Source organism: Ambystoma mexicanum, chromosome 6p (assembly GCF_040938575.1).
Source record: "Ambystoma mexicanum isolate Mex_15411 chromosome 6p, UKY_AmexF1_1, whole genome shotgun sequence".
Taxonomy (NCBI): Eukaryota; Metazoa; Chordata; class Amphibia; order Caudata; family Ambystomatidae; genus Ambystoma; species Ambystoma mexicanum.
Window position 1 is genome coordinate 486,276,040 of NC_090935.1, and position 22,314 is coordinate 486,298,353.

Genomic DNA, 22,314 nt, shown 5'->3' on the forward strand with positions numbered 1-22,314 from the left:
TTGGTTAAGTGGACTGGCATTGCGAGGCCAGCCACCCTGCTGTGTGATTGACAGCCAGGCTGTATGAATGGGTGGAAAACTGCATAAAAAGCAGGTCTCTGGGACTGGAAGAGCAGAGTCGCCACTGGAACGAAAGAACCAAAGAGTAACTGGAAGAAGAGGACCCCTACAACGACTGAACCGCCCAGTGAAGCCCTGCTGCATGTCAATCTCTAAATCCGACGACAAAGAAGATTAGATCCTCCTGAAAACTTCTTGCCTTGAGCTGGTGGTACCACCCAGTTCGCCCAGACTACAAGCCAGGACCCCTCCTCTGGTCGAATTTGCTGTACACCGCTACAGTGGGGGGATAGCCAGGAAGGTCGGACCCTGCTTGGGTTTTGAGGAGAGCACCTTTTATTCGTTTGGCGCTGCTGGTTTCTTCCCTGGGTAGTGCAGGACCCTCCAGTCTTCCTACTTCTTGTCAGTCCAACAGTCGCTTCAGGAACCGTGAGCCTGCAGGAACTACCAGGAACGTCTGCTTCAGCTAAAGCTCCCTCTCCGTTTTAAGGTACTGTGCAAATCCGGTTGTGCGTTTCACTCAGCCACAGTGAAAGTGTTTGAAATCTTTCTCCAATCCGAGGGCTTGTCCTTCTCTTTCAACTACCTTTTCTACCATCCAACCTCGTCCAGAATCTGTGCCACAAACTTTACCGCAAACTACCCTGAACTGTGTGATCTTGAGCAAAAGACTTATGACCCATTTACTTTGGCCCTAAGCCTTTTCTAGCTGATCTCCTCACTGTAGTCTCTCTTGTTCAACTGCTCAGAATACTTGTTGGTTTTGCCTAATTGCTGATAACTGTCTGTCCCTCCTTTTTAAATTGCTGGAGTGCCATTTTGCTCCCACTTCATTTTGTGAGTTTAACTTGCCTGGCATTTAAGGGAAGTGGTGTATTTATGATTGTGATTTTGACTTTGCTTAGAATAGTGAAATGTTATACAACTGTTGAGTAAATATATATTCTTTTACTTAGAAACCTTGTCAGTGTTTGCCTGAATCATAGTAATTGCTGTCCTTTGTGTAACTATTTGCTACTGCTCACTTACTCTTGAGAGAAGTCTGGCTGCTCCGCTACTGCTACCACTATAACCGTGTAATACAGGTTTGTACCAAAGGTGGAATTGTACCGTCACTTGTAGTCTTAATTGTGTGTAGTGTTCCCAAAGGGTACTGCATATAATTCTGCCTAACAAGTATCAAATATGATTTTGAAACCAATGGCTAAAGGGAGGTCTTTGAGGACTGTAAAGCAAACCATAAAATGTGACGACATCCAGCCTTGGTCCAATCACTCAAATTGCAAGGCGGGGATACATTTTTGATCCTATCCCAGCTCACAGGGGTAAGCTTAGCTAGGCCGGCCCATACACCCACTTGTGATGTTACTTTAAAGCATAAATAGGGACAGCTGACAACACAGGGACTCAAAGATCCACTCACTTTCCTGATTTCGGCGAAGCACTCTGATCCAGCATTCTACATCTCGCTTTAATATTCCTCCAAATCCAGAGGCCAAATATCTTGCCAGCAATAGAGAACTATTGTTCGAGGGGATTGGTGGTTCTGACGTATTCCACATCTATGACAGGTAATCACCAAAGCTGTGCTGCTTCAGATAATTTTCGGCGTCTTGCGTCGATTACAACGATATGCTGTCCTTGAGGGCCCCCGTCGAGCCGATGTCACCGGCTGTTAGAAGTAGGACGCACAACGCCCGTAGCCTCAGTTCCGTTTTTTCCGCGAACGTGTTCGCTTCAGAATCTCTGCGCGCCTCGGTTTTTCTGATTTCTAACGGCTCTTCGAACTTGGTTGTTTGTGACGTATCATGTCCTCGTCTTCTACGCCGCAGTCTGGCTTCAAGAAGTATTGGGACTGCGGTTCCAAGTTGTCGCTTACGGACCTGCACGACGTCTGCCTCTGGTGCCTCGGCGAGGACTGCGCCACTGATGACTTAGACGATTGCCAGTCTTTGATGTCGAAGGCCTTGCGGGAGTGGAAGAAGCTATCTGTAGGTAGGGTTTCAGAACACCGAAAGTCGAACTCCACTGGGCTTTCGACTGACGATTCGAGGGCTGACTCTCTGCGTCGGCGTAAGTCCAGGCGGGGGGGGTCTCGGTCCCTGAGTGGTTCCCGCCATTCCTCTGCCTCTTCTAGGCACTCGCGAAAACGCAGTCACCGGTCGCCTTCCTTGCCCGAGGACTCTGCCAGACGGCGGGTAGCTTGTCTCCTGCGGAATGGGACACATTTTGTAAGGAAATTATGGTGATATTCGAATCGCAGGGCTCGGTTCTGTCCGCGCCTTCGAGAGAAGCCGGAATGGAACACACTACGGCCACCACTCGCACGCCTTCGGGCAGTCAGCGCGATCATCGGCAGCCGTCGAGGTCTCGATCGGAAAAGGTAGATCGCTCTAGCCATGCCTGCTCCAGGTCCTGGACGCCCTCGAGACCATCGGAGCCTGTTTGGTCTTCTAAGAAGACGTCGACCCCATCGGTGCCATGTCCGTCGAGGGACTCTCTCGAGGCTCCGTCTCAGAGGAAGCAGTCGGCGCTGAGGCAGTCGAAGGACAGGCTCGGGGCTCCGGGCTCTAGGCCTGTGTCGACGCCGTTTGTGGAGGCTTTACTGGAGGTACCCCATGCATCGGTGGAAACTCTGAGGAAGGCCCTGAGGAAGTCAGTAAGGCCTGTATTTGAACCTTTTTTCTGTGCCCTCATCCAAGGATTTATTCCAGCCTCTGGATTACATCTCTGCGGAGGATGAAGGGTCTGATGATGGTTTGGTTCCTGATGAACTATTGTCTGGTCATAGCCAGATGGAAGACCTGCGTCGGTCTTTGCATGACGCCAGTGGTCTGGGCACCTCTCCGGAGGTTGAGTTTGGTAGGCCTGAGCCTGGCACGCACGCAGAGTCTTCATACCGATGTCTCATGTCGAGGGTGACGGCACTGTTCATATTTAAACGCTCGTCTGAGGAGTGTTCTTATTTTAAAATTCCTTTGATTTCTCAGTTTCTGAAAGGACTCGCTAATGTGTTCCCTCCGTCACCTTTCCAGGTGCTCGGTTGGGATTTGAACTTGGTTCTGAAATTCCTAATGGGAGCTCCGTTTGAGCCCTTACATTCTTGTCCTTTGAGACTGTTGACCTTTAAAACTGTTTTTGGTTGCGGTTACTTCCGCTCGCAGAGTGAGTTGCAGGCACTAGCCGCCAAGCCACCCTTCAGTGTTCCATAAGGACAGGGTTGTCCTTAGGGTTCGTCCTTCTTTTCTTCCGAAGGTTGTGTCGGAATTTCATTTGAGCCAGAGGGTCATTCTTCCGGCGTTCTATCCTCCTCCACATCATTGTAAGGAAGAGGAGAGGCTCCATAGGTTGGATCCTAGGAGAGCGTTGAGCTTCTACATCTCACGCATGTCCCGGGTCAGAGTGGACAATCTGCTCTCTGTAGGATACGCTGGAAGGCTTTTGGGTCAAGCTGTTACTAAGCAGACCTTGTCTAGATGGATTATCTTGACAATCTCGGAATGCTACCGTCTGGTGGGTAAGGACCCTCCGGTAGGCTTGCAGGCCCATTCTACTAGGGGTGTGGCTGCCTCCACTGCTCTGCAGAAGGCTGTTCCCATTTGTAACATTTGTGAAGCAGCCACATGTGCCTCTGTCCATACTTTTGTAAAACACTGCTCCCTGGATTCTATCCATGGGCAAAACTTAGCCTTTGGTAAGGCGGTCCATTTGTTTGGGCATTCTAAAATTCTAAATTCTTTTCCCACCTCCATACGTTGGTACTGCTTTGGGAGTCTGTCATAGATGTGGAATACGTCGGAGGAACCAATCCCCTCGAAGAACAAGTTACTTTCTTACCTGGTATCGTTCTTTCGTTGGGATGTTCCGACGACGTATTCCACATCGAACCCTCCCAGCCTGCCTCTCTACAGAATTTCTTATGCGATTGCAGCTTACGTTTCCGCAAGGCTTTCTGTAGTCATTCTGGCAGACGATTGGTGCCACACATTCTGGGAAAAAACTACAACTGTGGCTACAGTCGTTGTGCGTCCTACTTATAACAACCAGTGACGTCGGCTCGACGGAAGCCCTCGAGGACAGTGTATCGACGTCGACGCAGACACCGAAAATGTTCCAAAGCAGCACAGCTGTGGTGATTACCGGTCATAGATGTGGAATACGTCGTGGGAACATCCCATCGAAAGAAAGTTACCAGGTAAGAAAGTAACTTGTTCTTCGAGGGGATTGGTTCCTCCGACGTATTCCACATCTATGACACTCTCAAAGCAGAAATTCTCTGGCTTGCCACCACTAGGCTTGCCAGAGGAGCTCGCTATCCAGCTTATTGAAATATCCACAAAACAAGGACCGATCCTGTGAAAAACCGGTGACCGGCCTAGCTGATCCAATCCCGTGCCTGAGGTGCTGTTCTTCCGAGACCACATCCAATCCCTGACCAGAACTGACGGTCCGATCTTATAACCTATTTTGTGAGTATTAATAGGACGAAAAGTGACCCTAATATCTCTGCATAGTCTTATCCCAAACCATCCTATCTGCAAATTCAGATTCTGCAAATTCAGAATCATCGTATTGTCAGTACCTTTCCTGCGCTGATTTTTCTCATTTGTTTGATAAAATCATAAGTCATTAGTAATTTTGAGTAAGAAAAGTAGATCCCAGAATGGAAACTAGAGTATCACACGGGAAGGGTTACGCTGGCCACGTAAGAGGAATTTCGATCCACTTCGATCCCAATGTGACATTCTCTTTTTCACAGTCATAATCTAGTGTAAGCAAACCAGTCTTTCATTTACAAAAGTGCATTTCTGTTTTCCATTCTCGCGCCTTATCTTGCAGAAATGACTCTTACTAAAACCTCTATAATTCCCTCAGTTTTTGTGGTAGAAACAAAATCTCAACTCCTACTTGTACCTAACATCCACAGCTATCCATAGAACCCAAAACAGTGCGATTCGCCCATTATCGCGAATATCGCGCAAGGAAAAGTTTGCCGCAAATTACCATTTTGAGACATTTTTGCACGTGTAAAACAGCTTTAAATTGTTTCCGACTTGGACTTTAAGATTGCAAATGTTTTCTGCTGACTAAATCGTTGCTTTTGCTTGGGTGCAACTGTTGAAAGCGGCTCCATAGGAATTTCCAACAATTTAAGTTTTTTTGACCATATTTGATGTTTTTGCCCAGTAATTTCTAAAAACGTTTAAAGCCAGTCTGACAGCTGAACAGTCAATTCCGTTTTTCTCTTGTGTTTGAAGGCGGAAAGTGGGACTGATATTCTGTTTGATTTGTGCTATCCCTGAATACCTGCTCTCTCCTCCTATCTCTTTACATTGCCTATTGGGGGTGGAGGGGTGTTGCAGGGGGAACCTCCAACCATAGTGCTATCTGATCTGAACCAACACAAGTATTTTCTGTGCTACATTGTTTTGCTCATTACTTATTCCTTGATTTCTAGGGTATTAAAGATATTAGTGTTCTGTCACCCCGTTGGCTATTGTTGTTTGCCGATTAAAATAGATTGTGATTAAACTTTAAATACATAAATAAATATTGACCTTTGCAAACTAGCCTGATTCCCGGTTCAGTGTGACCGGGGTGTTCCAGGACAAGGGTGTGATATGAGTGGTATATCGTTCAGAATATTGAACTTGTAGACAAAAATAAAGGAGGGTTTCAGTTGTGTACTACATTTTGGGCATTGACTCGGGTGTGTGCCAGATTGAAATCCCTTACAGCACACTGGGAAAACGCCTCATTTCCTGTCACAGAGCATGATCAAAAGAGGCTGACAAAAAACCCAGAAAAGACAGTTAAACCATCCTTAAAAGGTGAGCCTTTGCAAACAACTGAGTGGATTTTCGATGGGGCAGGGACATGAGGGTCCAACTGTCATCGAAACATAAAATACCAAGAAGGCCAGATAAATCAGTCGATGAGGAACAGTCGTCTGACATACTTTCATTGTCGATTGCCCGTCATCGGAAAAGCCAGTGAAGGGAAAACCTACAGCTTCGTCTGACACCGCCGTCTGGATAGTCATACCTTAAAAAAATGTATTATATATGCCTGCGTGCCTGGATGAGTGTAGTGTATGTGTGAAAGCGTGGATATCTGAGTGTGACGACTCCATGGAGAAGAGGAATAGGGAAGAAACAAGACAACCTAGGGAATTTGGAGCCAGAAAATACTGTTTTTTTTAAATGTTTTATATTTTTTAAGAACTGACCTGGAAATTGCCTCTGTTGCAAAACTGTCATCCTCCTACATTTTAAACAACCCTGGCCCTGCAGTTGAAACCAGTTGGAGGATACGGTTTTGGAATCTGAGTTGCACTGTGCTTGGGCAGCCACATTTGCTTTACCCTTATCTTACCCATCACTCCAAAATACCTTGAACACCATCACACACACACTAATCCCACCGGACAAACCCCAATTATCCATCACTAGCCTTCAGCAAACATTCATGTACAGCCTCTGAACACATGCCACTCACCACCCTATAGACCTCATGGAAGCACTTCCATCACACAGGCCAATAATTGTTCCAACACTATTCCTCACTGTGATTACATGATGCAAGTAGAATTTACATCCATGCCTCTAAATGTTAAAAAAAAATCACTGCGAACTATTGAACTTGTCAATGCTTATTTTTGCGTGGTTAAGGAGATTGATGGGCTTGCCTGGGACTGCCAGTGCAGTGGCTGGCTCCAGCATTAGAGATGCTTTTGGGATTGCCATTTTAGATGATTCACTCCTCTGGACCAACGTGCTTAATGTTCATTCTAGCCACTACATTTGCACACGGGCCACAAGTTGCAGGTGGTCAACCGAGGAGCTCTTTGAAGTTCTTCAGGGCCCGAGGTGTTGAGGACTAAAGCACTTTGTTCTGAAGGCTTCATGTCGGGGTGTGTGACTGCTTTCTTTCAGCATGCCAAAATTTCAGCAGACATTTGGCTGCATACCTATAATGCGGAAGCTCTGAAGTTTCAATAGGACATTCAATCTAAACTGCTGGCAAAAGGCGTGCTATATCAAAGCCGGGCCATACTATATAGTAGCCGGACATTGCACCTTTGATATTGCCACGAGAAGGTCAATACTTGGATGGAGGAGTGACTGCACACTCAATGAGAGCTATGGCTGTGACTTTAGCTTTGCCCAATATACCCCTTCATGAACTATGCAAAGTGGCCACTTAGTGTGCATACGTTCAGTGCCCATTTCTGCTTGCGTTAGACGGCACACGAACATGCACAAGTTGGCCATACAGTGCTGAGGGACCTATTTCGATGAGTTTTTCTTCACTCTATCCCAAGTATGGAAGCAGTTTCTATTTTTGCGGAGTTATAGCTTAATCTGCTGTACTGTAAAATGTGACACTAAAAATCAACAGTGAAGATTATTTTATTTACCTGTATGTTTAGATTCTATTTGTGTCCATCTTTTGATTGACATTTTATTTCTATTGCGCTAGTACACAAGTGTTAGAGAGCACGACAAGGCAAGGGAGGGGAACAGGAGAACAAAACAGCGATCGTACTAGGCCCAGTGACGTTGAGAACGCGCAATTGCATGGGAGAGGGGGATGGGGAAAAGTGCATGGAAGGAGGGAGAAATGGAAAGTGTGAAGCAGAGGAGGAACACATAAATAACAATAAATACATAATAAAGGCAACAAACGGTGGTAATGCAGCCAGCAGTTTGCAAGTGCTAGGTTTAAGGCAGCAGACAGGGTAGATCTGATAAGTGCAGGAAGAAAAAGGGGGGGGCAGTATGGGTACAGATACAGACCCCAGTGCAAAGGGTGGCCCGGAGGCAGTGCGGGAGGGTGAGCAGGTACCTGGGCCCGAAGGACTTGGGGTAGCCAGGTGCACAGTGCCAGGAGAGAACAGATCAGCAGGGGAGAGGGGGAGCGAAGGCAGAAGGAAGATCTTGAGGTGCTTCCGGAACCGGAGATGGTTCTCCTCAAGTTTTAGGATCTACCACAGCTCGTTTCTTTGAAAAACGACTGACCCTGAAGGAGTTGGAGGTAGAGGTGCGAAGAGCTTGAGAGGGGAGGTATTTGCGGAGGGATAGCTGAAGGTATTTTGGACCCAGGCCCCAGAAAGCCTTGTGGACAATGAAGAGGGTTTTGAATTTAATCATTGCATCAACTGGGAGCCAGTGGAGAGATTTCAGAGCTGAAGAGATACGATCCCAGGGCTTGAGGCCAAGGACAAGTCTCGCAGTCCTGTTCCGGACTAGTTGCAGAGGGCGAAGAGTAGAGGCAGGTAGATTTAGAAAGAGGCTGTTAAAATAGTCCAAGCGAGAGAGAACCAGAGCTTGGGGTTACCATGAGCTTCTGGAGGAAGGAGATGAAAGGCAGAGTACCTCTGAGGCGGTGCAGTCGGAAATATGACTTTTTAGAGACCTCAGATGTGGGTGGGGAAGGCAAGGGTGGAGTCAAAGATGACCCTCCGGTTCTTAGCCTCGTAGGTGGGGGGTAGGAGGGCCAAGGGAGACCGGCCAGAGTGAGGGGAAAGGATGGTGAAGGTGTGCCGATGAGTAGGATCTCCGTCTTGCTGGCATTCAGACAAAGATCATTGGCGGAACACCAATCTTGAATGGCAGTTAGGCAATCAGAGATGAGGGAGAGGAGGTGACAGAGGGCAGCCTGAAAATGATTTGGGCGTCGTCAGCGTAGCACTGGAAATTTGAGCAGAAAAGTGGCAATGCAGTGGGCGAGAGTTGCTAGGTATTGGCTGAAAAGCCAGGGCGAGAGGCTAAACCCCTGGGGAACACCACAGGTAGAGAGGAAGATAGATGAAAGGAAGGACCCAAGTTGGACCTGAGAGGAAAGAGGTCAGCCAGGCTGGAGCCTGATCAGTGATACCCAGGTTTTCACTGAGACGGTTGAGCAGGATGGTATGGTTGACCGTGTCGAAGGCAGAAGAGAGATTGAGGAGGATGAGGACAGAGGGAATGTTGGCGTCAAGGTTGGTGAGCAGATTCTGTGCTTCTGGCAGCTCTGAAGCCAGACTGGTGGTCATGGAGACAGCCAACAGATTTGGAATGAAGGTTAAGCTGAGAGATGGCCAACTTTTCCAGGAGTTTGCCTAGAAATGGAGTAATGGAAATTGGGCGATAGCTGGACAAGAAGGGTCAGCTGTGGGTTTCTTAAGAGGATGCACAAAGGAGTGCTTCGGAGGGGAATGATCCAGAGGCAAAGAAGTGGTTGCAAAAATCAAGGGCCGGAGCAAGGGTGTCAATGTGGTCCTTGATGGTTTTAGAGGAACAGGGATGAAACTATTTTGACGAGGCTTTCATAGATCGGACTTGTCTGGCGACCTTGTCAGGGGTGAAAAGAGGAAAGGACGAGAAGGATGGTGGGAGGGTGGCTAAAGGAGGGTCAGCAAGCACAGATGGAGAGGGGAAAGAAGGGGTGTGGGTGGAGAGGGTGGGCAGGATGTCCTGGGTTTTTGAAATGAAGTGAGAGGTAAGGGCATTGCAAAGAGCCTGGGAGGCAACCGGAGGGGTTGAGACTGCAGCAGGGTTGGCCAGCTCCTTGCCGATTTTAGAGTTCGGCCGAGTTGTTAGATGCTGCAGAGACGCCAATTGATATACGCCCGCTCTCCTCCCCTGGGAGGCTGGGGTGTATATACAATGTGACCATGCGTCAGTCAGAATATAGCTTTTAGAACGTAGCCTGCATCACTGGGTGTCACAATTGCCTGGCTTTGCATGATTCCTTAAATGAAATGCATCAATTATGTATGCAGGTTGTGTGCTAGTGTGAGATTTCTGGGTGTTTTCTGCCTGACGGTTAGCACTATTCTGAAGTAGATGAATCTGTAAAATAAAGCAAAACTGGAGATCTACACTTGCTGGTAAGTCATTTTTTATAAATCTTTTTGAGTTGGCAAATGTTCTCTGGAAACTAAGTTTGGGATAAAAACAATTTGAAAGTGGGCCTGAGACATCATATTTTAACTCCAAATTCATTTTCTCTCAAATGATTGCCTTATAAACCCCAACCTCAACTGGAAATAGTACTTGGTGCAGCAGTGACAACCAACCGCTTGTGCTTGGACAGACTGTAATGATCAGTGTGGTTAAATTGGCTCTGCTGCCCCTTTAAGTGTTCATCTTTGCCCCCAATGAATATTCTCTCTGAACCATTTACTCCAATATTGCACTGCAGGTCATTGACAATCACGGGACCTGATGAGGGCTGCTCTCCCACACCAGTGCATGACATGTATTTTAACCAGTTAAAAATCTAAAGATTAATTGTTAAACTTTACTCTGGTTGGAAAACGAATGTAGTTGCAAGAAAGCACAGTAAATGTAGAACAAATACTTCCCCGCATCTATTTAAGATACAGTAGACCTCTGTTTTTATTGATGTTGACTGTATTAACATGGTGAGTTTCATCGGTTTGCAGACATTACCTTAACTTGTCAAACAGCATGTGACACTTCTTCCACCATAAACGTGCACCAGCATTGACTTACCTTGCAGCCCAATCGAATATTGTGATAGGTCATTCTTTGCCTATTTTAAATCTGGTATTGCACCATAAGGGTACTCTGGCTGAATTGGACAAATTAACTTTTGTTCAGAAATTGTACATACTCTAGCATTCTTCTTGCAGACTTAAAAATCGCTGGTCGGTTTTATTTTTAGTACTGTTTTATTTATAGTGCTGGCTAATTCCACACTTCAGCATGTTTTGTAGATAATTTGTCAGAAAGCCTGACCTTCTGCCCAAAAGTGTTATTAAGTTTGGAATAGGCAAAAGATTGGATAGATGGGCTGAACAATTTCAGGGTCTGTTAATCTTTACTGCCATACTAATTAATTCATATTGAACCGTGGTAGTATGCATTAATTGTAAATTTGTCGAATCTCGGTTGTAAGTGTCCATTTCAACACGTCGGTTGGCCATCAAAGAAGCATCACTATGATTTTGATTCAAATTGTATTTTACTTCAATGGATCTGCGCTGATGCCCATTTCTTTTAAATCTACAGTTGGGCATGATGAATGGAATAAAAATGATGCACCTGGTCAGAGAGGATTTGGTGCTGGAAGAGGTGTTGGATTCCAAAGAGGTTAGATGTTCTGTTAATTGACTAATATTTTGCTTTGAAATGCCAACCAGGTGGCTAGTATCATAATTCATTCTTTTCTCTTCACTCGCAGTGTCCTTCGTAGGTCGAAAGTTAGCTATATATTCATTGGTGGGACTATATAGTACACTTTTTATATTTATCGGGTAAACCCCACACCTTTATATGTTGATCACAATATTGCTGGCACCTGAAAACTGATATGAAATAACTGGGTAACGGTACTTAGTGACAGTTGCCTTGTTATGCAAACAGTGCCACCTATTAACATTACATCACAGCGCCATGCCCTCCCTTAAATATCTGTGCCCTCTCACCCGGCAAGCACTGCTGTGGTATGGAAGCTAAGGTGCAAGCAGAGGCTGCAGTGTTGTGTGCAGGGACATGTTTAGCCACCTTGCAGTTTGAGACTGCTGAAATACTAATGTACTAATCTGGTCTTGCGCTCTGAAGCTGGCATTTGGGTTTTTAACAAGTCTTTCTCACTGCTTGGAGGCCGATGGGTGAGGACGGCAGACTCTTCTGGTAGCCGAATGGCACCCGCCACATTTGCCTGGACTGTGCGAAAAAGGAGCAGCCATCATGGAATAAAATCACACCTCTTTATCATCTAAGCAGTCTCTCAGAAAAATGTACAACTGTAGTTTAATTTTCTGAATGGTTTTAACTTGTATAATGCCTTTGCACCACTAGTTTGTAATATGGTAACACTACCAACATGCTGACATACTGAAATTATTTTTTGGATTAAGGGACATGGGGGACGGGTGGGTACGTGGGTTGGTCAAGATGACCACTTTGATACCCCTAGCGTCAAAATCCGTAATTCCCAGATAACTGTGTAGCCCTCTAGACCCTGACCCCTAAGCACCCTCGTCTTCTCTCTTCCCCTTTCCTCACAACACCCTTCCTTCCTAGGCTTCCCAAACGGTACACCTTTTCTTATTTTGGGACAGAAATATGGGGCACAGGTGAGGTGGTTATAGTGGTGTAGCGGGTGCAGCTTAGGTGAAGTGGCAATGTGACCAGATTCTTAAATTTTAAATTTATTTTGTGCTTCAGCCTATAGAACTATTTTAACAAAATACAATAAAGGAATGTGCACAATAATAATGAACAAAAGGCAAAAACAAGAATCCACTTGATCATACAGCTACCCTACACACTTCAGATAATACAGTTTAAATATAATTCATCAGACCTCTGCCCAGTTTTTAGATAACAACAGTACGTCCATAGGAAACTATGAAAGCTATGCCTCCTCCAGTCTTTTGCTTACAACACAAAGAAAAACGTGCGGGGATACAACCAGTTTCACTCTGGACATCCACATAAGTCTGGCCCAGAATAGCTCTGCAAGCTCTGTCGAACCCAAATAGCGCAGCCTAACATCCGTAAAGGCTACACACCACAAAATGTTTCAGACCCTGGAGCAGATATTTTTTATTGAGTTGTCCCATTTGCTTCTCTGCTCAAGAGTGGGAATTTGATTTAGGCCGAAGCAAATGTAGACCCTCTGAAATTTAGGACAGGGGAATAAAGACACATTAAAGCGTTTCCTCTCCTTCCGTATTTTATGCATTTCTTCCCTAAACTCTTCAATTGAAATTGCTGACTGTAGAGTGGATGCTTCCCCCTGGTTTTGATAGAGAATGTTTAGGAGGGTTCTGAAATTTGGCACATTCAGCCAGTATTTTTCAAAGGGCCCTTCCAGTTAAAGAAACCAGACCACATTCATGTTATCACAACAGTTCATAGTTTGCCAAGCCCAAAGTCTTTTTTTTCCAGAGCTGTCTCTGCAGTGAATTCAAACATGGATACAAAATGGTTGGTTCGACCTTCTGCTAGTAACACCTAACCAAGGGAAGAAGAGAAGAAGTGGCACAGCTGGTAATACACTTGATTGGTGCTAACAAAGGAGTAACACCACCCTTCAGAAATGTTTCAAGCTTCACTCAAATGACTTTGAGGGCGAACCCTAGAAATGTCTGCACACGCTACAGAGGCTGTCCTCCCACCTTCCAAACAAACTCCTCTGAACGTGGTTGAGAAAATGATCACCTTGGCTTTGTTCCCATTTAGTTATCAACAGCATATTGGTGGTAGAGAATTAGCTTTTTATAGAGACCTATTGGTAGTTAGTCAAACAAGATAATTTCATAAGCAAATACTAGCCAATTTAGTGACCTATTACCTAATTTAACTGGAAATGTGACTTGGTCGCAGAGCTTGTTTAAGTCTGAGATGTAGAGGGTGAACAGAGTGGTAGCCACAACACTGCCTTGTCTTAGCCCAGGAAAAGTGGGGACCGGGCCCGGCGTGGCCCCCCCTCCCATGTCAATCTCACGACAGAGTTGTTGTGCAACAAAGCCAGGAGTTTAATTTTTAGTGGGATATTAGAGTTCTGGAGTTTATTCCATAAGGTGTTGCGACTCTTAGTATCAAATGCGCTCAACATGTTTATAGATGCCGTATAGACAGGGCCCACCACTCCAAGTGCAATAGTACGGTTGCGTTCAGTGTAGTTGAAAAACAAAAAGAGCGCAATCTATGAGCCTCCTGTCCCTTGCACACCATTAAAGCATAAAAAAGGCTAAGTAAATATATATGTATTAAGAAAAGATGCATAATTCATACAGAAGAAACAATTTATTATTGAATATTAGATATTCAGTAATCAAATAATAAATCGATATTCAATTTGAACTTGTGAAGTAAGCTCAATGTGTTTCGGGGAACCTCTCCCCTTAAGGAGTTGACAACACTGAAGGAACATCATTTCTGATGCTTGTGAATCTGCTTTGAATCCCATGCTGTGCATATACTCTGACATCTAGTGGTAATCGCTGAGTATTCCATCTTTCTTTTGAAGATCGAAAAGGGACGTCAACATGGGCGTGACTGTAACACTATCCCTAACATGACATGTAGTGTACCCAAAATCCCTCGCTCGTCGAGGTCCCTCAGATTGTTTTTTTCCGCCCAACTAGTTGGTCGCCTTATGCAGAGCTCGCAAGAGTAAAATATTGCTTAATATTCTACGGTAGTCTAGTATCCCGACTACTTCTTTTCAACGACTGCCTCTTGGGCTTCCTGCCACCGAAGACTTCCCCAACTGCTCGGCGACTGGTGAACTGTTAGACATCTGTCGACCGTGTGGGCTCGGCTCTCCGGCAAGGCATTTACAGTAGGGAGAGTGGGGGCCCTGAGTTTTTTTTTCCAGAATGCGGTTCCTTTTCCCTTCTTTGTCTATTTGGTCTGGCTGCCGTCACCCTCTGCTGTGGAGAGGACGCCTTTGAAATTTTGTCTGTCGTGTAACGGCAAATTCCTGTGGAAGGACACCCATTGGCGTTGCAATTGGTGTCTACCTCAAGACCACGACGAGCGTCCATGTAAGTCCTGCAAGCTCTTTCATCTGAAGGCGCTAAATGGTGGGCGGACTAAATGGTGGGTGGCCCAAGCGATGCAGGCCGAAAGCCATTCTCCCATTGTCGCTTCGGATGACGAGGAATCCATCGCCAGCCATGGCTCTTAATTGGAAGCATCGACCTTTCGCCCCAGTTATTCCTCCCAAGGGTTCCGATGTTCTTTCCAGTCCGCACAGAGGACCAAGGACTTTCAAGCGCAGCAGAAGAGGGGTCCGGCGGCCTCAGCTAGTAGAGGCCGGCAGTCCAAGCCTCAGCAATGACTGCCATATAGGCCGTCAACAGGGGGGGGAGGGTGGCGCACCATGTTGATGAGTGGCGTTTAATTACGACAGGCGGGTGCTGGATGCAGTACGTTACGGCCACTCAGAGTTTTGGCGCCCGCAACTTCCACCAGAGAAGATGTTGCAGCTGCATCTATCAATCTTGCGGCAGGAGGAGCATCTGATGTTGGAAAAAGGGGCGATAGAACCAGTCACGGTGTCGGAACATGGACAGGGGGTTTACTCAGTGTTTTGTAATTAAATAGCCAAATGGAAAGTGGCGCCCTCTTCTAGACCTTCGGTCGTTGAAAAAGAATCTGCAACGTCTGAAGTTGAAGATGCTGACTTTGCAGGACGTCATACTCTCGGTCCAGTCAGGAGAATTCTTGGCGTCCTTGGACCTCGGATGCCTACTTCCACATCCCGATGCTTCACAAACATGGCAAATTCCTACGGTTCATGGTCGGCGACTATCCTTACCAGTTTCGGCTTCTCCAGTTTGCCCTCAAGTCGGCTCCCAGGACGTTCAAGGAGGGGCTTCCTGTTTATACATACCTGGACGACTGGTTGGTCAGGGGTGCGTCTCCTCGAAGGACGTCGGTCTCTCCAGGCATCAATGCTCCTGTTAGAGCGGCTGGGCTTTGCGGTCAACTTCGACATCTTGTCTGACGCCATCCAGGGACATGGTTTTCCTAGGGTCCCAGTTTCACATGCAGCTCAATCTGGTGAAGCCGTCAGTGGTCAGAATACAGAAGCTGATCTCCAGGGTGGCCTTGTGGGGGCCAGGGACGTCGGTCACGGTCAGAGGTTACATGTCTCTTCTCGGGTCCATGGCGTTCTGCATCCCTCTTATCCTGAATTGTCGCCTGAGGCCAGTGCAGGAGTTTATCGCCTCGAGGTGGTCAGAGCCTCGGTTCCTGGTCTGACCAGGTGGTCCTCTCGTGGGCTTTGGAGGAGGCCCTACGGTGGTGGACTTGCTCCGACAACATGGCGAGGGGCATGCCTCTGGTGGAGCCGCATGTTCGGTACATGATCGTGACTGATGTGTCCCAGGTGGGTTGGGGTGCGCTCCTCAACCAGTTTCAGGTTCAGGGCTTATGGATTCTCAAGGAGGCGTCATTGCACATCAACGTTCTGGAATTGAAGGTAATGCACTGGGCTCTGAAGTCTTTTCTGCCTCTCGTTCAGGTTACGGTGGGTCTGCATTCTGACAGACAACACCACCATGTTTTACCTGTGTAAGCAGGGCGGCACACACTCGCACTCCTGTCCCAGGAAGCTCAGGCAGTCTTGGCCATTGCTCAAGGGATTCACATCACTGCTTACCATTTGCCAGAAGCGCAGAATGTTCAGGCGGATGCTCTGAGCAGGGACGCAGGTCAGTTGTACAAATGGAAACTGAATGTTCAGGAAATTGGGGGGGGGGGGAAATCTCCCCCTCTGGACTTGTTCGACAGCCTGGAAAACCAGCAGTGCCCTCTTTGCCAGCAGTGTGGCTTGTCCAGACTCTAGGGAAGGACGCATTATCATTCCTGTGGACGGGCCTGTTCGCCTATGTGTTTTCTCCATTCCGGAGAACGATCCAGATTGTGCGCAAGGTGCAGTGCAGGGTGATCTTGGTGGCGCCATTTTGGCCCCGGCAGACTTGGTTCTTGGATCTGCTTCACCTTGCGGTGGAGGACCCTCTTCATCTGGGGTCGGAGCCGGATCTGCTATCGCAGGATGACAAAGGTGTGGCATCACGACCTGACATCCTTGTCTTGTGGCGTGGTTCCTGACCACTTCGAATTTGGACATCTAGCGATCACGCAGGATTGCTGTAGGATCTCGGCTGCGGCAAGGGCACCATCTACCAACGTGTCGTGCTGTCGAAAGTGGATTAGGTTCTGTGCCTGGTGTGCAGAGCAATCGGACTTGAAGCCATTGCAGGTGTCGCCAGCTCGGCTTCTACCGTATCTGGCTGTCTTCGATCCAGGTCAATCCGGCTGCCATCTCCAGGTTCATGAGACTGCGCAACTCTACCCCTCTGTTCAGTGATGGGTTGGTCAAACACTTCCTCAAGGGCCTTTTTAGGACATTTCCCCCGGAGAAGAGGTTTTCTCCGATATGGTGTCTCGATGTGGTACACTCAGCCCTCATGAAGCCTCCGTTTTGAACTGATGGCAATGAAGTTCCTCACGTGGAAGGTCGGTTTTATGGTGGCTATTACATCGGTCAGGAGCGTCCCTGCACTACAGGCTCTGGTCATAGATCCGCCGTATCTGAGGTTCATGAGGGACCAGGTTCTCCCATCTACTAATCTGCACTTTATCCCTAAAATGCCGTCAAGAGTTTCACAAGAACTCTACAATTGCCTTGCCCTCTTTTAGCTAAAAAAATTAAATTAGTCTACCACTCCTGCGGAGAAAACATTGCATTCCTTGGATGTTAAGAGGGCGTTGAAGATTTATCTCGACCCGACTCGGTATTCAGCAAGTCAAGGAAGCTGTTTGTGGCGTTTGGCCCCTCCAACAGGGGGCATTCTATTTCTAAGGAAGGACTTTCCCGTTGGGTCTCCAACTATTTCCTTTTGCCACGGGAAGGCTGGCAAGCCTTTGCAGGCCACTCCTAAGGCCCATTCTACAAGATCCACGGCGTCAGCGGTGCTGTGGGCGGGCATACCGCTCGGTGACATTTGCCAAGCAGCATCTTGGGCTGTGCCACATAACTTCCCCAGACACTGTCTGGAGCAACAACATGGGGAAGATGTGCAGGTGAGACGTGTGGTCCTCCAATGCCTGTTCCAATAAGGTAAGCCCTGCAGCTTCTGGGGATTGGTTTGTTAAATTTGGTGTTTGGTTCTCATGCCTATTGTTGGATTGTTTAAATTATGTTAGTTACTGTGACCTGGGGGCATGAGGTTTTGTTTGCCTGTCATGCACCACCAAGTTGTTAGACTACTATGTAATCTATTCACAGCAGCTGTAACGCCATTTCTCCAGCATTGGTATCTTTCATGAATTCACTTGCACCCGCCGGCCACCCCTGGTTTGTTTTTCTTCTACTTTGGGAGGTTAACATAGGGAAGCCGCGGGGACATGGCTATTTACACTAGATATCCTATTGGTGCAGGCTAGGGCACACAAAGATGTCGATAGGACAGTGTGTTGAAGTTTTCCATAGGAAAACGCTATGTTGAGGTTACAAGTTTTTCCCAGCTTGACGACGAGAAATATTCACAGCATGTGAATCCATGAAAGATACCAACGCTGGAGAAATGGAGTAACAGGTAAGCAAATACTCCCATACATCACATGGGCGGTCAACCCTCTGGTTGAAAAATGATTCCGCCCATCGCCTTATGACCCTGTGTACATACATGGTCATGATACACCAGACTCCCTGGTGGTCACAACCATAAGGAAGAGGGCAGGGGTTCCACAGCGGACGCCTCTCCGGATAAGGACTGTTAAAAAAAAAAAAAATTAAAAACAAAAAAAAAGTTATGCCCTTGGGAAACCTATCATTGCCTCTGCAGCCTATTCAGCTACAATCGCTAAAAACACAACTCTCTTAGCAAGCTACAGCGACGTCCAATGGGATATAGTCCAGGATGGCCTTCCAGAGGCCCCAGAGCCCACCTGATCATGCCTGCTGTCGGTCATGGCTGAGGGCAGACAGGTTACCCACAGTATACTAAAAATACTTTGGACTCTGTTACTGCAGGACGTGGAAGCGTTTTGTTACGTGGAGCTGGTCGCAGAAGATAAACACTCTGAGGGTCATGGCCCTGCAGATTCTTCGTACTACTTGTCCTTGGCCAGGGCAGGGCTGTCGCACGCTTCTATCAAGCTGCATCTGGCGGCTATCTCCCGCTACACCAGGTCTCGAGGACTGTCTTGTCTTTGGTCACACCTTCTAGTCAAGGAGTTCCTCAAAGGACTGTTTTGATTTTTCCCTGCCGTCTAGGTTCCTGCCCCTGGCGTGGGAACTCAACATGGTGCTGACGAGGCTCATTGAGGCCCCATTCAAGCCTATGATCGGGCCCCTCTTTCTCTCATGGAAGACAGCTTTCCTTGTGCCCATCACATTACCTCCGCCAGGAGGGTGGTTGAGATACAAACCCTATCCTGCAGACTTTGCACGAAACGAGGGTGGTGCTGTGGTTTCATTTTTACATCATGCCAAAGGTTTTGTCTGAATTCCACCTCAACAAGCCTTTGATGTTGCCTGTGTTTTTTCCAAAACCTTTGCCGGTGGAAAGGACTTTGCACTTGCTGAATGTGGCTTGTGCTCTAAATTTGGTACGAGGAACACACTAAGAATTTCTGGAAGACATCTCAACTGTTTGTGAACTTTGGTCCTGTGAACCATGGGAAGGCCTCGTCTAAGGCTTCCAACTCGAGGTGGCTCTCTGGCTGTATGACCTAGTCATCGGTTGGGAAATTGACCACTGCCCGGCCATCCAAAAGCCCATTCCACCCGAGTGAGCGTTCCGACGACAGCGTTCCTGTCTGATGTGCCCCTGCTGGACATCTGCAGGGCTGCTATGTGGAGGTCCACGCACCCCTATACAAGATTCTACTACATCGACTGTGATTTCTGAGAGGAGTCCAAGGTCGGCCAAGCAGTGCTACGGAACCTGTTCGCTTGAAGGTGAGCCTGTTCCGGAGCTAAGAGTACTTGCTTCTGTTGAGCCTTGCCACCTCCTGTGGTTGCATGTGTGTACTGCTATGTATTCTTTATTCATGAGCATGTGAATCCATGCCAGACCCCATGCTGGAGAAGGAACAAGTTACTTAGCTGTAACTATTGTTCTCCATCAAGATGGTTTAGGTATGTGAGCAACAAGGAAGAACATTTTACTGGAGGAATAGAAGAGGGCAATTGGCCTGTAGTTTTTAGAGTCTGCAACAACCCCATATTTGTGTATAGGTATTATATTATAATCGACTGACACTTAAGGGGGGGGCTCTATGCGTTAAATAGATGCTCAAAGGGACCCACCCAGAGAGAGGCATTCTTCTGTATGAGAAACAGCAGAATATCATCAGAGGGCTCTAGTAACCTTTGCTCGCCCTGTAGCCCACAAGATGTCCTCTTCCTTCCAGGGGAAAGTACCCACTTCATGGGATAGCGAAATTCGGCAATCAACCTCATTGGCGATTAATGCAATATAGTTCTCAATCCATGTCTGCACTAGTATGGAAGAGACTGTTTCTTGGTCAGCAGCATACGTTTGATATGTACAACAAAAATCTAGAGAAACTGACGCTCCGAGACGGACGGCGAAGGAGTCGCCGAGCCCCGCTCACAAGGCCAGGGAGACGCTGAAACAGACGGAAGGCAGGCGGGAAACTCCCCCTCCATCGAAGGAAAGACCTAGCCCACGAGAAGGTTTCTCAGAGGGCGAAGGGAGTATATCCTCGACGCTATCGGAGAGTTCTCGACTGCTACAGGAGGAAGAGCTTCCCTTTACGCCTCCAGACCGTTCTGGGTTACCCCAGTGGACTTTAGAAAGATTCCAATCATGTATGGACAAACTAGATGGGTGTTACATGCTCAGGGGTGGACATAAACCTAAGAGATCAAGAGAGATACTTCATGAAGACCCCAGGGCCAAATACCCAAGACTATTTGACCCACTCCAAGAGGAGGTTAATACATATGAACTCACTGAAGAAGACTCACTTTCAGGAGGATGAAGAGTTCTCCAGCATGGTGTCTGGCAGGGATTCACATGCTCATGAATATTCCCCGTCGTCAGGCTGGGAATCCTCGGTAAAGAAAAATCAGTATCCGTTTCTGATCTGTCTTTCGTAGTAGTAACAAATCACTGATCTCTGCGTCATACTGACCACAGCCAATGACTGCCCTCTCCCTAAGCCCCGCCTCTGGCAGCCATCTTCAGATTTTTACCGCACGTTCAAGTGTTGGGAGTCCTCGTGCTTAGCTCTCGAGCTTTTGCTGCGTGTTTCGCGCTTTTTCAGGTGAATTTTCAAATTTTTTCGGTTAATCGAGCCTCAAGCTCCACCGTTTCTACTTCAGTTAACGGGTACCCGTTGCAGGATTTTCCTACGCCCCTCAAGGGTGAAGATTTCGTCGAATCAACCTTTTGGAGGATTCCAGAAGATTTACGGCCTACTTCGAGATGGCCCAGGACGCGAGTTCGTCACCCGGACCCAAGCTGTTTCGCAGCTGGCCTGGATGCGGGCTGCAGAATGTGTTTAAGGAGGACGAACATTCGCGATGCCTCTACTGTCTTCATGGGGACAAGACTCCTGTAGAGAAGGACTGCCAGTTCTGCAAGAACTTGTCGGAGCGGACCATGAGGGACCGTCGATCCTGTCTCGCCAGCTGGTTGAAGGGCTCAACGGGTGAGAAGAAAAGGTCCGAGCGGGCTTCTGTCCTGTGCGGGCGCCCCGGCGACGGGGGCCCAACACCAGGCCAAGCTCCGCGAGTCCGCTGGCTCCAGGAGCGCCGAAAGGTCGGGCTCTTCGGTCGCCAGGCAGGGCGCACCGTCAACCACGAGCCAGCGCTCTGGTTCGGGTAAGAAGTCTGAGAATCCGGGTAAGCTTCGGGAGAAGCCCCGTCCGATCTCGGGAGAGGGGGAGCGAGGCGTCGCCCCTCCCCCTAAGGAGAAGGCCCAGGACGCACCTAAGGTGGTGATGCCCCCTACCCAGCAGGCAAAGGCCTCTATCGAGGCGACTCTGGCCAAGCTGGCGGAGACCCCGCCAGCAGAGACTGCCTACGGGACTAGTTTCCCTGCCGCCAAGGAGGGAATCCTCTTTTCAGCCCATCGTCATGGCCCCCGTGATGGAAAAAGGGGGGGGGCACGGTAGCCTCCTCGAGCTCAGAGTCAGCCTCAGAGGGGGAACTGACCGAGGTCGTGAGGAATCTCGAAGTCCAATTCGAGAAGGTTCGATCCCGCAAGGAAGATCCTCGGGAGATAACCGAGGAAGACGACGATGGTGAGGAAGAGCAGCCTTCCCTTCCGGCGCAGCCGGAACCTAGGCCTCAGGATAGCTCGGCGGCCATTTTGTTTGCGATCCAGTCCTTATGCTCTGAGATAAGGACAAGATTACCACGGCCCGGGCCGGAGGACCCGCAACCTGGCCCGTCGGGAAGTCCTCTGACCAAACGACGGAGGACCCAACCCTCTCCTCCGCTGGCCCCCGTAAGGCCTGCAGTTCCCTCCTCATCCTCCCACGAGTCGGGAGATGACGGTGCGGTGGGCTCGACGACTGATTCTGAGAGCGACGACGATGACGGAACGGGTCTCCCGTCGCACAGGCCTCTCCACCCGACGAGATTGGCTCATTCCACGCCATGATAGCCAGGGCGTCCGAATTGTTCCAGCTCTGCCCGGAGGAGCAGAAAAAGGAAGGTTTCCTCTATCAGCGCCGGGAGGCCAAGAGGAAGACTGTCATCACGGTGCCTCTAATCGTTGACATCTGGGAGGAGGGC

The 22,314-nt window shown here is 48.1% G+C and overlaps 1 protein-coding gene across 3 annotated transcripts in view; it reads left to right on the plus strand.

Annotated features, from left to right (window-relative positions):
* Positions 1-22,314, plus strand: part of DDX4 (DEAD-box helicase 4) — a 1,871,246-nt gene that overhangs the window by 425,745 nt on the left and 1,423,187 nt on the right. For all 3 annotated transcript variants that reach the window (XM_069627287.1, XM_069627289.1, XM_069627288.1), the window contains exon 5: positions 11,082-11,162. In XM_069627287.1, the coding sequence (XP_069483388.1) occupies positions 11,082-11,162 (81 nt within the window). The remainder of the gene's footprint in view (positions 1-11,081; positions 11,163-22,314) is intronic.